Raw genomic sequence first — 14,074 nt, forward strand, 5'->3', positions numbered from 1 at the left:
TCATCCATGTGCATGGGGCGCTCTGACATCATTCTGGAGCGCCCCGGGAGCCGCACAGACTAAGTATACCGCTCCCCCCGCTCCTACTATGGCAACCAGGACTTTAATAGCGTCCTGGCTGCCATAGTAACACTGAACGCATTTTGAAGACGGATCCGTCTTCAAATGCTTTCAGTACACTTGTGTTTTTCCGGATCCGGCGTGTAATTCCGGCAAGTGGAGTACACGCCAGATCCAGACAACGCAAGTGTGAAAGAGCCCTAAATTAGAGACCATAAAACTTTCACACCCCTTATCTGTGAGATAATTAAGGACTATATTCTTGTAGTACACCTGATGAAGAGACTGGTGATGTCCCGAAAGCTCGCTATGTAGCATCATTACTTCTATTTTTGTTAGCCATTAAAAGGCATCAAACCTGCAATACTCTTATTTTGTTTCTCTTAATGGGAGCACTAAACTAAACTAGTTTTCTATTGGCTAACACGGTACCAGACTTTTTCCTTTTTCTTTCCACCATACTGTGGTGGCATGCTTCACCTTAGTGGTACGAGAGTGTTTTACATAACATGTTCATGGTCTTGTAAGATATTGGTAAAAGAAGGGGAAATAGAAGTACAGAAATAGCCATTGGATTCTGATAACCAGTGACTCAAGTTATGCGATTTTGGGATGCAGCGCATTTCAGTCTTCCGTTCCTTTAACTTTTTTTTTTGATATTTTTTTATGTTGCGAACTTCTGCATCATTCTGCATTATTTATCCCATAATAAGAAAGTGAAAACAGAATGTTCAAACTCTTTACTTATTTATTGAAAAGGAAAAACTAAAATATTGCATTGATATTCAATACATATTTTGATGTGGCGGCTAGCTCTAGGAAGAGTCATGGCTATTCCAAATGTAATCCATTTAAGAATTATGGAGACCACTGTGCTCTTGGGAACTTTCAAAGCAGCAGAAATTTGTTGTACCATTCCCCAGATATATGCCTCCACACAATCCTCTCCCTGAGCCCTACAGGCAGTTCTTTTATCCTTATGGCTTGGTATTTGCTCTTATATGAACTGTCAGCTGTGAGACCTTAGACAGGGGAGTATCTTTCCAAATCCTGTCCAGTGAACTAAACCACAGTTGAACTCCAATTTGATTGTCAAAAAAGTATCCCTTTCTGACTACTTTTATGCCTTTTTTTTTTGTTTCCCGCTTCAATTCCATGCACCACAGCGCTTTCCTGTCTGTAAGATTTTTTTTTATCCTGAGCGATTCTAATTTTGCAAACAATTTAGAATAACATCCCAGTTGAGTTCAGTGGAAAGCTGGATGACCATCTCAAAAATGACTGCCATCGAGGTTGTCACACTATGGGGACAGGGACTGATAGGAGTGATGACAATCAATGTACAGAATAAAAATAAAAATTTGAAAAGATAATTAACAAAATACAATAAAATAAGGACCAAGGGAGGAGAAGTCAAAGAGGAAAAATCAAAGTGTTTTTACCAACAGCTTGTACTGTAGCTGCACATATTTGTTTGCACATATTTACAGTGCATGGATGTATGACATTGGATGGAATTATTAATGAACGGCATAGATATTGCTAATTTGTATTACTTGAATGTGGTCAATACAGCTAATATTCTTGTCTTACTGTTGCAGAGTCTCTTTAGATACACTTGCCGCTTTGCTAAAATCAAGTAAGTACTCACATTATGTAGACCACCTTCATCCTTACATATACAGTTTTATGCTCACATGTGTGGCTGAAGGACCCCACCGACTTACAATGGAGTCCGTTGAGTCCTGTCATTGCGTCTTCCATTTTGACAGAAAAAATGTTGCTGAATGCAGTGCTGTTCTTTGAGGGGTATAACAGGATGTTACTACTCATTGCTTATCCTTCGGTCAGGCCATAAATATCTGATCGGAGGGTGTCTGACATCCTGCACCCCTGCCAATGTGACTAGGAGAGTTTATCAACCTCTGGATGCAAAAGCAACATCATACAGTATATAATCATGTACCATAACTGTATATAAAATAGCTTTGGTTTGCCACATGGTCTGACATCAGATGTAGAGCGATGCAGGCAGCACACTGGGTGGTGTAGTTGCTGAGGCAGCCGTACACCGCCTAAGGAGTTTTGTGCGCATGCCTTAAGATAACTGTGCTACACATGGTACTACTTGCATCTCTGCATGTCCGATGTAAGAAAAGGGAGAGAAGATAAAATGACACATTGGGGCAGATATACTAAGATTAGCGTAACATATGCCAGTCTTAGTAAAAAGTCAGTTGGCGCAAAATGCTCCAAATGTATTAAGAGGCACAGGTGCATATTCCAGCAGGATATGTGACAAAAATTCTAATCGACACCTGCTAAGAGCTGCCATAGATTGCAACTATATGCAGTTTGGTGGTGGCCAGACCTGGCACTGCTGGCCATCACTTTGCCGGCATTGTTTTAGACATAGGTGCTGGTCCCACCTCTGGCACTCTCACCTATCAGACAATGGGGGCATATCCTAGCGATATGCCCCCATTGTCTGAGATGGGACTACCCCTATAAATCTGACAGGCAGCACGAGGCCCTGCCACCTCCCGCTAAGCACTGCCAATGTTTCTCACCACTTTTGAAAATGGGCAAAAGTGCCCATAATTTGCAACTTTCTTTTTATGCCACTTTGGTATCATAAACCCTTTGACAAATGTGTTCCTTTGACTTCTGTTGTCTTAATGTAATTTGACCGGTCTAAGTAAGAAATGTTATTATAGCAAACCTCAAACTAAGGCCTCATGCACACGACAGTATTTTTTCACGGTCCGCAAAAACGGGGTCCGTAGGTCCGTGATCCGTGACCGTTTTTTCGTCCGTGGGTCTTCCTTGATTTTTGGAGGATCCACGGACATGAAAAAAAGTCGTTTTGGTGTCCGCCTGGTCGTGCGGAGCCAAACGGATCCGTCCTGAATTACAATGCAAGTCAATGGGGACGGATCCGTTTGACGTTGAAACAATATGGTGCCATTTCAAACGGATCCGTCCCCATTGACTTTCAATGTAAAGTCTGGAGTTTTCTCCAATCCGATGGTATATTTTAACTTGAAGTGTCCCCATCACCATGGGAACGCCTCTATGTTAGAATATACTGTCGGATATGAGCTACATTGTGAAACTCAGATCCGACAGTATATTCTAACACAGAGGCGTTCCCATAGTGATGGGGAAGCTTCTAGTTAGAATATACTACGAACTGTGTACATGACTGCCCCCTGCTGCCTGGCAGGCAGCAGGGGGCAGACCCCCCCTGTTTTTAACTCATTGGTGGCCACTACAGTTTACATCATGTACCTTTCTAACATGTCAGAGAATAAATATTTTTTGTGATAGTGTTACTTTAACTAGATTATAAGATATGTTTCAAATACTGCATACATTTGGAAGAAATGTCTATTCTGACCTCTATGGTGGCTTTGAAATGCTGGTCATGATTGTACAATTATTTTGGGTTTCGAGATTTCCACCATCGCTATATATTTTACTTTCCATTATTTTACAGTTGGATACAGAATGATTTTTCTTTCTCCCTTTTAATGTTTAACTTTAGAGACAAATTCCAGAAAAGCGGTGGACCGAGGATACGTTCAAGGGCTCTTAACAATATATTTGGACTGGCATCGTCATGACACTCGACATCGGCACATGTTGATCCGGAAAGGCATTCTGCAGTGTCTTAAAAGCATTACAAACATCAAGTTGGGTAGAAAAGCTTTCATAGATGCTAATGGTATGAAGACTTTATATAACACCTCACAGGTAAGTATCTTTCAAAATGCAGATTTAATTTGCATATATTTGTACACGTTTGCTGAGATTTTATTATATATTTTTTTTAATCAGATCTTTTTTTATTATTTGGGTACAAAGCACATATACAACAGAAATACAACAAGTATCAATGTACATGCTTAAAGATTCCAAATTGAATCCAATCTAAACGGGACAGAAATGAAATATGTCACATGCACATAAATAAAAGCATTACAATGCCCCCAACTGCACCAAATAAAGTATAGTCCACTATCCTCTCCCTTCTCCAACATTCAATGCCGATGCATAGATCAATATACCAGCACCAATGACGCCTATATTTTCTTTGTTCCCTATCCCAGGATATTCCTCCTCATGTTGGTAAGTAGAAGTCGCCCAGATGGTACACCTGGTGTTTGTAGCCACGATCCCCAGATAGAATAAATAAATTTAAAAGTACCCCTTTTGATATACACTCCCCCTTTCCATTTCAATGATTACGTTCATGCGAGCAATAAATTCCCGCTTGGTAGGTACATCAGTGCTTATCCAATACTTGGCTATCAGTTTTCTGGCATTATACAATATTCTGCTAGTACCTATAGTTGTGCCCTCTATAGAATCATCCTGTAAAAGACCCAATACGCATATAAAAGGATCTGCTGAAAGTCTAACCTTATAGACCTTATATATAACGTCTAAAACATCCCTCCAGAAGGGGCCCAGCGCCGTGCACTCCCAAAACATATGCATGATGTGTGCATCTGGAATATCACATTTCGGGCACTGAGACGTAGCTCGCAGGCCCAACTTAGGAAGGAACATGGGCATTCTACACACTCTATGTATTAAGTACAATTGCGACACCCTTTGTGGTTCACATAATGATAGCATAGGACCCTTCTCTAACACCTCTGACCACTGGGAGTCGGACAGAGGCCCCAGATCTGCACTCCATTTATCTTTCACCTGCAATGGAAAATAATCTTGATAAAACGAGAGCAGAATCTTATAGAATGCCGATATCACCCCTTTAGTATCTACACCTTCTCTAACCTGATCGGCTATCAATGATATCTTTATCGTGAGGTCCTTCGCTTGTCCTTGCGCTACTAAAGCGTGACACAACTGTAGGTACTGATAGAAGTTAGAGTTAGCTAGGTTAAATTCTGTTTTCAGATGATCGTAACTCTTAAAGATTCCATTAACATACAATTGTGATAGCCAGAGTATCCCCTTATCCTTCCAAATCCCAAGACCCACCAGCTTCTTTACCTCCGGCAGATCATCATGATCCCAGAGAGGAGTGACCTCGGTACACCCCGATACTCCTGTAATTTCTTTCACTTTCTGCCACACTTTGCGGAATAGCGTGATGCTAGGAATAATATCTGGCGGACGTGTGTCAGAGCTGAGTTCCAAGATATAGGCTGGTGGTCTACGTCCCAAGAGACAAGACACCAAGGTTCCAACAGGGTTAATACCGCCGCCAGCCCCCCAGGATTGAAATTGATGAGCTTGTGAAGCCAGGAAATACAGCCAAGGGTTAGGTATTGCTAACCCCCCATTATCTTTATTTCTCTGTAGAGTTTCCAGTCTAATTCTAGGGGATTTTTTATTCCAGATCAGAGATCTGAATAAGCCTTGAATTTTGTAAAAATATTTCATTGGAATCCAAATCGGGCTATTGTGTAGTACATATAAGAACTGGGGCATGAGTACCATTTTTACCAAGTTGGCTCTACCAATAAGTTAAAGCGGTAACTTGCACCAGCTGTTCACTTTCTGTATACTTTTATCTATTAACGGGAGTAGATTCAATGCAATATATTCCTGCACTCTATAGGAGACTATTATCCCTAGGTATTTGAAGGAAGTATCTACGTGTAAGGGAGTTATCCTATCCCGTACTTCCCTTGATATGGGATCAATGGGGAGCACAACTGACTTATCCCAGTTTATAGCAAGGCCTGAATAGGAGCCAAATGTTTCTATCAGCTTCATTACGTATGGTATAGAGTGGGAAATATTATCTAAGAAGAGTAACATATTGTCAGCATAAAGTGCTATTTTTTCCTCTATGGTGGCATAACGGAGAACGGTCACCTGAGGGTCATCGCGTATCAGTTGATTTAGGGACTCTATGGCTAACGCAAAAAGCAAACGGCGAACGGCTCTGACAACTGCCCATTAACGCGCACCCGTGCTCGAGGTCGGTCATACAATAGTCTAACCCAAGACAAAAACTTAGGTCCAAAGCCCATTGTCTCCATTACCCCCCCACAAGAACTTCCACTCAACGCTGTCGAAAGCTTTTGCAGCATCGAGTGAAAGAATTGCCCGTCGACCTGTCACACTCCCTGACATCTGTAAATTAAGCTGCAGTCGTCTGATGTTGATGGCTGTTGACTTTCCCGGCATGAAGCCAGTCTGATCTTGATGAATTAAACTAAGAATAACAGTGCTCATCTTTTTGGCTAGCACTTTGGCCAGGATTTTAACATCTGTGCACAGGAGTGAAATGGGCCTATACGATTCTGGGTTTGTGGGATCTTTACCCGGTTTGGGCAGAACGATTCTACTAGCCTCACCCATAGTATCTGGCAAAGTGCCTAAAAAGGCGGCCTGCTCAAACACCATAAGAAGATGCGGCAGGACAAAGTCAGCATATTTTTTTTTATAAATTCCCCCGGAATCCCATCTATCCCGGGCGCTTTCACGTTTGAGAGCCCTTGTACCGCCCCTGCAAGTTCCTCCACACGAAGAGGAGCCTCCAGACTATCTGCTCCGCTGTCTAAGCTGGCAAACCTAAGGAAGCAAGGAAACTTCTAATCTCGCTGTCACTACGCTGTAACCTGGAGGAATATAATGTTTTATAGTAGTCACTGAACACTCTTAGGATATCCTGACTATCACAAACAGTAACTCTTGCAGCAGTTTGTAGGCAACCCACATAGGGGGTTCCCTCCTGGGCCCTAATAACTGGCCAGCATATGTCCCACACTCTCTCCCTCTTCAAAATATTTTTGCTTCCCAAATAAACGTTTGCGATCTGCACATTCAAGTTGATGATCTTTATACGTCTGTTGCGCTTCGATCCACGCGGATTGGTTCTCTAACGTAGGATTCTCTACATATGCGCGTTCAGTGGTGGCAACTCTAGATTGTACTGCTTGTAACAGGTCTCTACTTTTCGATTTATGTAGCTAAATCCGCCCGATATATATTCTCCTAAGAAAAGCTTTAAAAGTGTCCCAGACCACAGCCGCGGACGCTGAGCCGATATTCACCGACATAAATTCCTGCATTTCCACCAGCAATCCCTCATCATCCCCCAGCAGAGTAATCCAAAAAGGGTTAAGCCTCCATAAAACTCTGGTTTTGACAGTATGAGGATCCAGGCTCAACTCCACTCTGATAGGATAATGATCGGAAATGCTTCTAGGCATATACTCCACCCGCTGCACACGCTCCAACAGAGATTGTGTACTCAGCGCTAAGTCTATGCGAGACAGCGAGTTATGGGAACTTGATTAACAAGAGAAATGTCTGGTAGATGTCTGGATTACGTATCCTCCAGATATCACTTAACCCTGCTTCTGCAAGTAATTTGGCCATATTAGAAGGCCTTGGTCCTCTAAGATCACAGTTCCCCCTATGCCTATCCAGGGTATAGTCTAATACCATATTAAAGTCTCCCAAAACAAGTGCAGGAGTATTCGGCGATGCCACCAAGAAAGACAATATTTGCCTCAAGACCTCATCCGTATATGGAGGGGGAATGTACACTGCTATCAGCAGCATCGTGACTTGATAGATCACACACTTCCGGCATATAAACCTACCATGTACATCAATACAAGATTCAATGCACCGAAATGGGATCTGCGTATGTATTAGTACACTAACCCCTCTGGCGTGGCTGGAATACACATAATGGTACGCTTGGCCTATCCACGCCCGTTTCAGCATAGCCAATGTGTCTTTGGTCAAGTGAGTTTTTAAAAGACAACAAATGGCAGGCTGAAACTGTCTCATTGAATTGAACACTGCGTATCTTTTGGAGGCATCGCCCAGACCCCTCACGGTCCACGCTATTACATTAACCCCATTAGAAAAGTGCAAAAGAGCTAAGTAACGGATATCCAAAGCATCCCATCTGGCATTGAATGTAGCAGTATACAGGTGCTGGTGCGGTTCCCCAAACTAACAGAAATAATATCACAGCATCAATACATACCCCTTAATAACACGGGGATTAGAACAAGTAAGTCAAAACAATACCCAGCTATCGTGGGCAACGTGAGTGGAGAAAACAGTGAAGCTATTGGCAAGTACGTGCTAAATTCAGTAATTCTAGCTTCAGCTTGTCTCCCTCCCAGCCTAATAAAAAATGTATAAGTAGCACGTATCCCCTACAGTATAACAGAATGCAATAGCCATTTAGAAGACCTATCCCAGTTAGCCCCCAATTATGCAATACTCTGAACTGGAAAAGACTAATTGCAAAGTCTAAAACCGCTCTGCCCTACACTTCAGGCTAAAAACATTGAGTCCATGATATACTTATCCTCCCGGACTGTGGAGCGACGGACGGCGATTGGACCCCCACATACGATTATTGCATTACGGAGTCAGCCCGTAGATGGTTCAGGATTCGCCGTCAGATGTGTAGACTCCAGCCATTGAGCCGCCGCAGTAGGAGTATCAAAGATATGTACTTTGCCGCCGGATACAACTCTCAGCTTGGCCGGGTACAACATGTAGCTGCTTCTCTCTCAGCCGACGTTTCACCTCAACATACTTTGCTCTCCTTTTCTGCACCTTGGCCGAATAAATAAAAAAATAAAAAATAAGTACTCTGTTGCTGTTGCCATCTATCAGGAGAGCCCCATGGGTTCTTGCTTTCCGCAGGATGGCGTCTCTGTGCTGAAAGTGTAGTAGTTTAAAGAGAAGTGGTTTCGGAGGGCCCCCTGGTGGAGGAGCTCTGAATGACACCCGGTGAACACGCTCTATGGCAAACATGGGGGATAAAGTATCAGTCCCAAACTTTTCCGTTAGCCATTTTTCTAAGAACAGCACAGCATTTGTGCCTTCAGACTTTTCCTGTACACTATGAGCCGCAAATTGTTCCTCCTGAGTCTATTTACCATGTCGTCCAACTTATCAAGCAGGTATGAAACATAATAATTGTCCCCATGTTTTGATCAAAATATATTGACTAAGTGTCTCAGACATTATCATATCAGAGTGAGGACTTAGTCCATATATAGTGCTTGCATCTGCTTTAATAAGTGCATTATTATCTTATTTCTGTGGTTTTCTTCAATAACATGGCCAGGGACATCCGCAAATTTGTATCATATCGTGCAGGATGTTTTTATCTTAGTTTATTCTGTGATTTTTTAATTGTCCCCATGGCTTTCTTCAATGGAGAAACTCTATCTTCCGGACCACTAACGCGGTCTTCTACTGCTTTGATTCTTTCAGACACCTTTTTCATGTCATGCTTGAGAAATGATACATTTTCACTCAGGCCGCCCACCTGAGTGGTCAGAGAGATTAAAGTTGCACTGCAGTTATTGCTTTAAATACATCAGACATTGTTGGCTCAGCAGGCGCCTGTGCAGGCATGGCAGATGCTGCCTCTTCAGTGTGGCTCTGGGGGTCCGTAGCCATGTTAGTGCGCTCTCTCCCCTCCACATGTGAAGATTCGTCTGTTAAGGGGGAGTACACCCATTGCGCAGCGTTGTCTCCCCGAGAAGAAGTCTCATCTGTAGCGGTGGACGGAGGGCATACAGGATCTACTCGGGCATATTGTTCAAGCCGCGCTGCCACCTCAGCGGCCTGTATTCCCGCGCCTCCGCCATCTTGCTTACCGCGCGCTGCAGTCCCCCTCTCCTTTCCATCGCCTCCTTTCTTAGTGTGGCGCGTCATAGCGGATCCACCGAAGCTGCTGGGCTCCGAAGTGTATTAAAACCACTTTGGCTGACCGTGGCCGGTAATATTAAAGGGGATGCAGGAGAATTTCCAGGATTTCTGACCAGGAGATTGCGCTGCTGAGTCCACTCACATTTTATTATTAATGGGTATTACTATTAAAGTATATTCAGATAAGGTCATACTAGTAGTTACTAGTGATTTTTAGTGATTTGTTGTTCCCTGCTTCAATTTATAACAGACATGGTGCTAGGAAGAGGACCAATGAACTTGAAAATAGGCAACCACAACATTTTTTGTTGAAATGGTTTATATTGTAGGCATTCTCATGACAAACCCTCCTCGGCAGCCTCTCCAGCTAGGTAATGAGGTCCAGCTCCTGCTACCCTTGACGATGAAGTTTAGACCAGCCACACATTTATGAATGAGGGTTTGTGTAGTACTTGGCTGGGCCCAGTCCGCTAGAGTGGCATCTGCTCTTTCTTAGTGGCCCTCTGCTGCGGCTTATGACGGTTGCCTGGGATCCTTCTTTTTGACAACTTTGGCAAAACAATCAATTATTTTCAGTTTAAGGATAATTATCAAATATTTACAGATGATCTTTTTCTGGTGACAACTTTTTTATTTCTTTGCCTATGTAGCTATATGGGAGCTTGTATTTTTAGTGACAATTTTGGAGTGCATATCTGAACTTTTTATTATTTTTTTGAGGGGGAGGATTAGGGAAAAAAAGCAGTTCTTCCATTTTTTTTTTTTTTACACTTTAAATATTTGGCTATCATGGTGGGGAATAACTATTGTATTATTTTTATTCTGTGCATCAATACAGTTACCAAAGTACCAAATATGAATATTATTTTTATTTTATTTTTTTCCACACAATGACACATTTCATGAAACAATAGTTTTTTAGGTTGCCGCTGTACTAATTAATTTTTCCACCAGCCGTATATGACTTTGGCTTTTTATGGGATGAGATGTCATTTTCATTAGTACTATTGTGGGATACATGGGACTTATTGATTAACATTTATTTGTCCTTTTTTTTATTTTTTATGGGGGGTGTAGGATAGCAATTACATTAGTTTTTGCATTTGTTTATGTTGTTCACGGGCGGTTTAAATAACGCTATCTTTAAAGAACTGAGATATTGAAAAGAATTTATTAAGACGATTGTACATTGCCTACCTTTTATAGGAATGCCAAGCTGTGAGAACTTTAGATCCTCTCGTCAATACATCTAGCTTGATAATGAGAAAATGCTTTCCCAAGAATCGTCTTCCTTTACCAACCATCAAAAGTGCTTTTCAGTTTCAACTGCCCATCATCCCCACCAGTGGGCCTGTGGCTCAGATCTTCAGCATGCCTCCTGAAGGTAAATGGTACAAGACAGCACTCTATCACATTCATGTAATAAAAAGGAAAACAGGTAGAATTCGCTCACTGCTTGTATCTCTGGTACATAATGTCCGGACCTGGGTGCACGGGGGAATCCTCAACTGGAGACAGGCACCAACGTCTAAATCAAAGTAGAAAAAGTGACTTCTCCAGCACTTCATAAAATCTCAGTCCTTTATTATGAACCTAGCATCTTGTACAAAAGGCTGAAAAAGCAGACGCATTTCGGGCACAGTAATATTTGTCCTTACTTATGGCGCAGCGGTTTTCTCCTAGTCTGGTTTTTATATCACTTTGTACAAGACAAGATGTTTCGAATACATTCATAATAAAGGATGAAGATTTTATGGGGTGGTGGAGAAGTCACTTTTTCTGTTGGACTCTTGCAGATTGACTGTTCTCTACAACATTTTACAAAAATTACAGATTCTCACTAAGGCTGCTTTCAAATGGCTGTGTGTGGTAGAGGAAAAACCATCCATTTTCCGGACTGACCCCCGGCCGTGGGTATAATATTCTGTACTCAAATGATGCTGCAAGTCCTGGATAGTAGACGAATGGTCGGGCTGGAACTCAAAGCATCACGGATCAGTATCCTCCATCGAGTTTGCAGGTGTCACATAGAGTGTTTTTATTGGATCACATATGGCCATGTGAAAGTAGATTTAATAGGCTTACTAGTAACTGAAGATTCAAAAGTGCCAGAACAAGACCTGTGAAAGTATATCCCTACAACAATGAACATTTTATGATTTTAATAATTATCATACATTTTATGATAAAAATTGTCATGAAGCCAGCACGTGACCCATTGGTTTGGTTTGCTTTGGTTTCCTTTCTGGCCTTATATATCAGAACTGTGACATAACATAGGCCATATACTCTGTGTCACAATAGATTATACCACATATATCTTGCTCCTTTAAGCAAATACCCTTTATGTATTTAGTGGATGATGTAGTGGATGAAAGCGATGACAACGAGGATACTGAAGCAGACACAGAGGCAGAAGCTGAAAATGAAGATGATGGTGATCAACTGTTTAAGGTGTGTTACCAGGTTGTGTTCAGTGGTCTTCATGTATAAACCTTAAAGGGCTTCCAACACAGGAAACAACACAGTGGACTGAGCTGGGAGCACACAAGTGAATGGGAACTGAGCATGACCACTGTACGGTGGACAGAGCTATCTGATTGGTGGAGGTGTCAGACCCCCTCTGATCTGATATTGATGACCTATTCTGAGTGTAATACAAGAACAGACAATCAACTCAAAAAAGCAATTGTGCATACCTGGATATATAGCAAAAATATCACATATTTTATTAGGTCAGCAACAAAAAGATGCTCCGTGCTCAAATCTTATATAGCAATTTGCACGACACACTTCTCGTTAGTTGCCATAGTTAGTGGGGAGTCTCATTGTACTCTGTGATATTGCTCATGTCTGTAAGCGTTTTTATGTCCTTGTGCTGATGCTTTTCCATTTATTTTTTACTGACCTAATAAAATATGTGAGGTGTGCACATCTGCTTTTTGCGTTACTTTCACACTTGCGTTGTTTGATTCCGGCAGGCAGTTCCGTTGCCTGAACTGACTGCCTGATCAGGCAAACTGTATGCAAACGGATGTCATTTTTTCTGACTGATCAGGCATTTTTCATACTGATCAGGATCCTGATCAGTCTGAAAAATGCCTGATCAGTCTGAAAAATGCATTGCAATACCGGATCCGTTTTTCTGGTGTCATCAGGCAAAACGGATCCTTTTCTTTTTTCTTTCTCATTTTTAAAGGTCTGCACATGCGCAGACCGAAATGCCGGGTCCGGCATTCAGGCAAGTCTTCACCGGAGTCTTTTTTTCACTGGAGATAAAACCATAGCATGCTGCGGTTTTCTCTTTTGCCTGATCAGTCAAAATGACTGAACTGAAGATATCCTGATGCATCCTGAACAGATTGCTCTCCATTCAGAATGCATGGGGATATACCTGATCAGTTCTTTTCCAGTATTGAGCCCCTGTGACGGAACTCTATGCCGGAAAAGAAAAACGCTAGTGTGAAAGTACCTTTATCTGTTCTTGTATCATTCATGGTGTTGACACATATGTAGCAGACTGAGGAATTTCTGGCAGTGCCCACCATTCCTTTATATTGATTTCTGTTCTAAGGATAGGTCATCAATATCTAAAGACCAGAGAACTCCTTAAAGGCCCCTTTTACACGGGTCGATAATTGGATGAACTTGTTCCCGTTGGTGAACATGACAATAATCAGTTGACAAATGAGGCAGCACATCTTCCCATGTAAGCAGAAGGTGTGCTGCCAACAGAATCCAAACTTGGGAACCAAAAGATTGTGATAACAATTTTTTGTGCCCAATACAGTTTGTATCAATGGGTGTTCTGTGAATGGTCCTTTTAAATGGCAGGAACCAAAATTGCATTCAGGTGGTATATGCTTCCCACTGGTCAGCTTGAACATAAAAGGAAAACATAGTGCACATCGTGGGAACATTGAAAAACAGATTTTTATTCCTCAACCTCTTTAGAGTGAAGCTTGGGATGAGGGAATCGATTCTTTCATCTGAACGAATTCTCCGTCTGGGAGGAATTGTCCCTCTACAGACGATTCCTCACTGTCCCGGCAGATTAACATGGTTGCACATCTTGCTCGGCCTTGATAATGTTGTGCACATGCCATTACTGCAAGTATCAGCACATATGCAGAGGATATGCCTTAAAAAATAAATTAGCAGTTGTGCATGCTAAAATTAGTTTAATCCATTAATGAGGATTCGTAGACATATCATCTGCTCATGCGCCGGTGCTCGCAGTCGTATCGGTTTCCAGAGTCCCCTGTCTGAATGGAGCTGTAATGCCCATGTTGGTCCACCTATCTCTTCACTTCTGTGCGGCTGACTGAGCACT

General features: G+C 42.1%; 1 protein-coding gene across 6 annotated transcripts in view; it reads left to right on the top strand.

The window, feature by feature from the left end:
* Positions 1–14,074, top strand: part of AGTPBP1 (ATP/GTP binding carboxypeptidase 1) — a 182,909-nt gene that overhangs the window by 85,408 nt on the left and 83,427 nt on the right. For all 6 annotated transcript variants that reach the window (XM_044273638.1, XM_044273644.1, XM_044273631.1 and 3 more), the window contains 4 exons: positions 1,662–1,699; positions 3,608–3,816; positions 10,948–11,125; positions 12,098–12,195. In XM_044273638.1, coding sequence (XP_044129573.1) covers positions 1,662–1,699; positions 3,608–3,816; positions 10,948–11,125; positions 12,098–12,195 — 523 coding nt within the window. The remainder of the gene's footprint in view (positions 1–1,661; positions 1,700–3,607; positions 3,817–10,947; positions 11,126–12,097; positions 12,196–14,074) is intronic.

This window comes from Bufo gargarizans, chromosome 1 (genome assembly GCF_014858855.1).
Source record: "Bufo gargarizans isolate SCDJY-AF-19 chromosome 1, ASM1485885v1, whole genome shotgun sequence".
Lineage (NCBI taxonomy): Eukaryota > Metazoa > Chordata > Amphibia > Anura > Bufonidae > Bufo > Bufo gargarizans.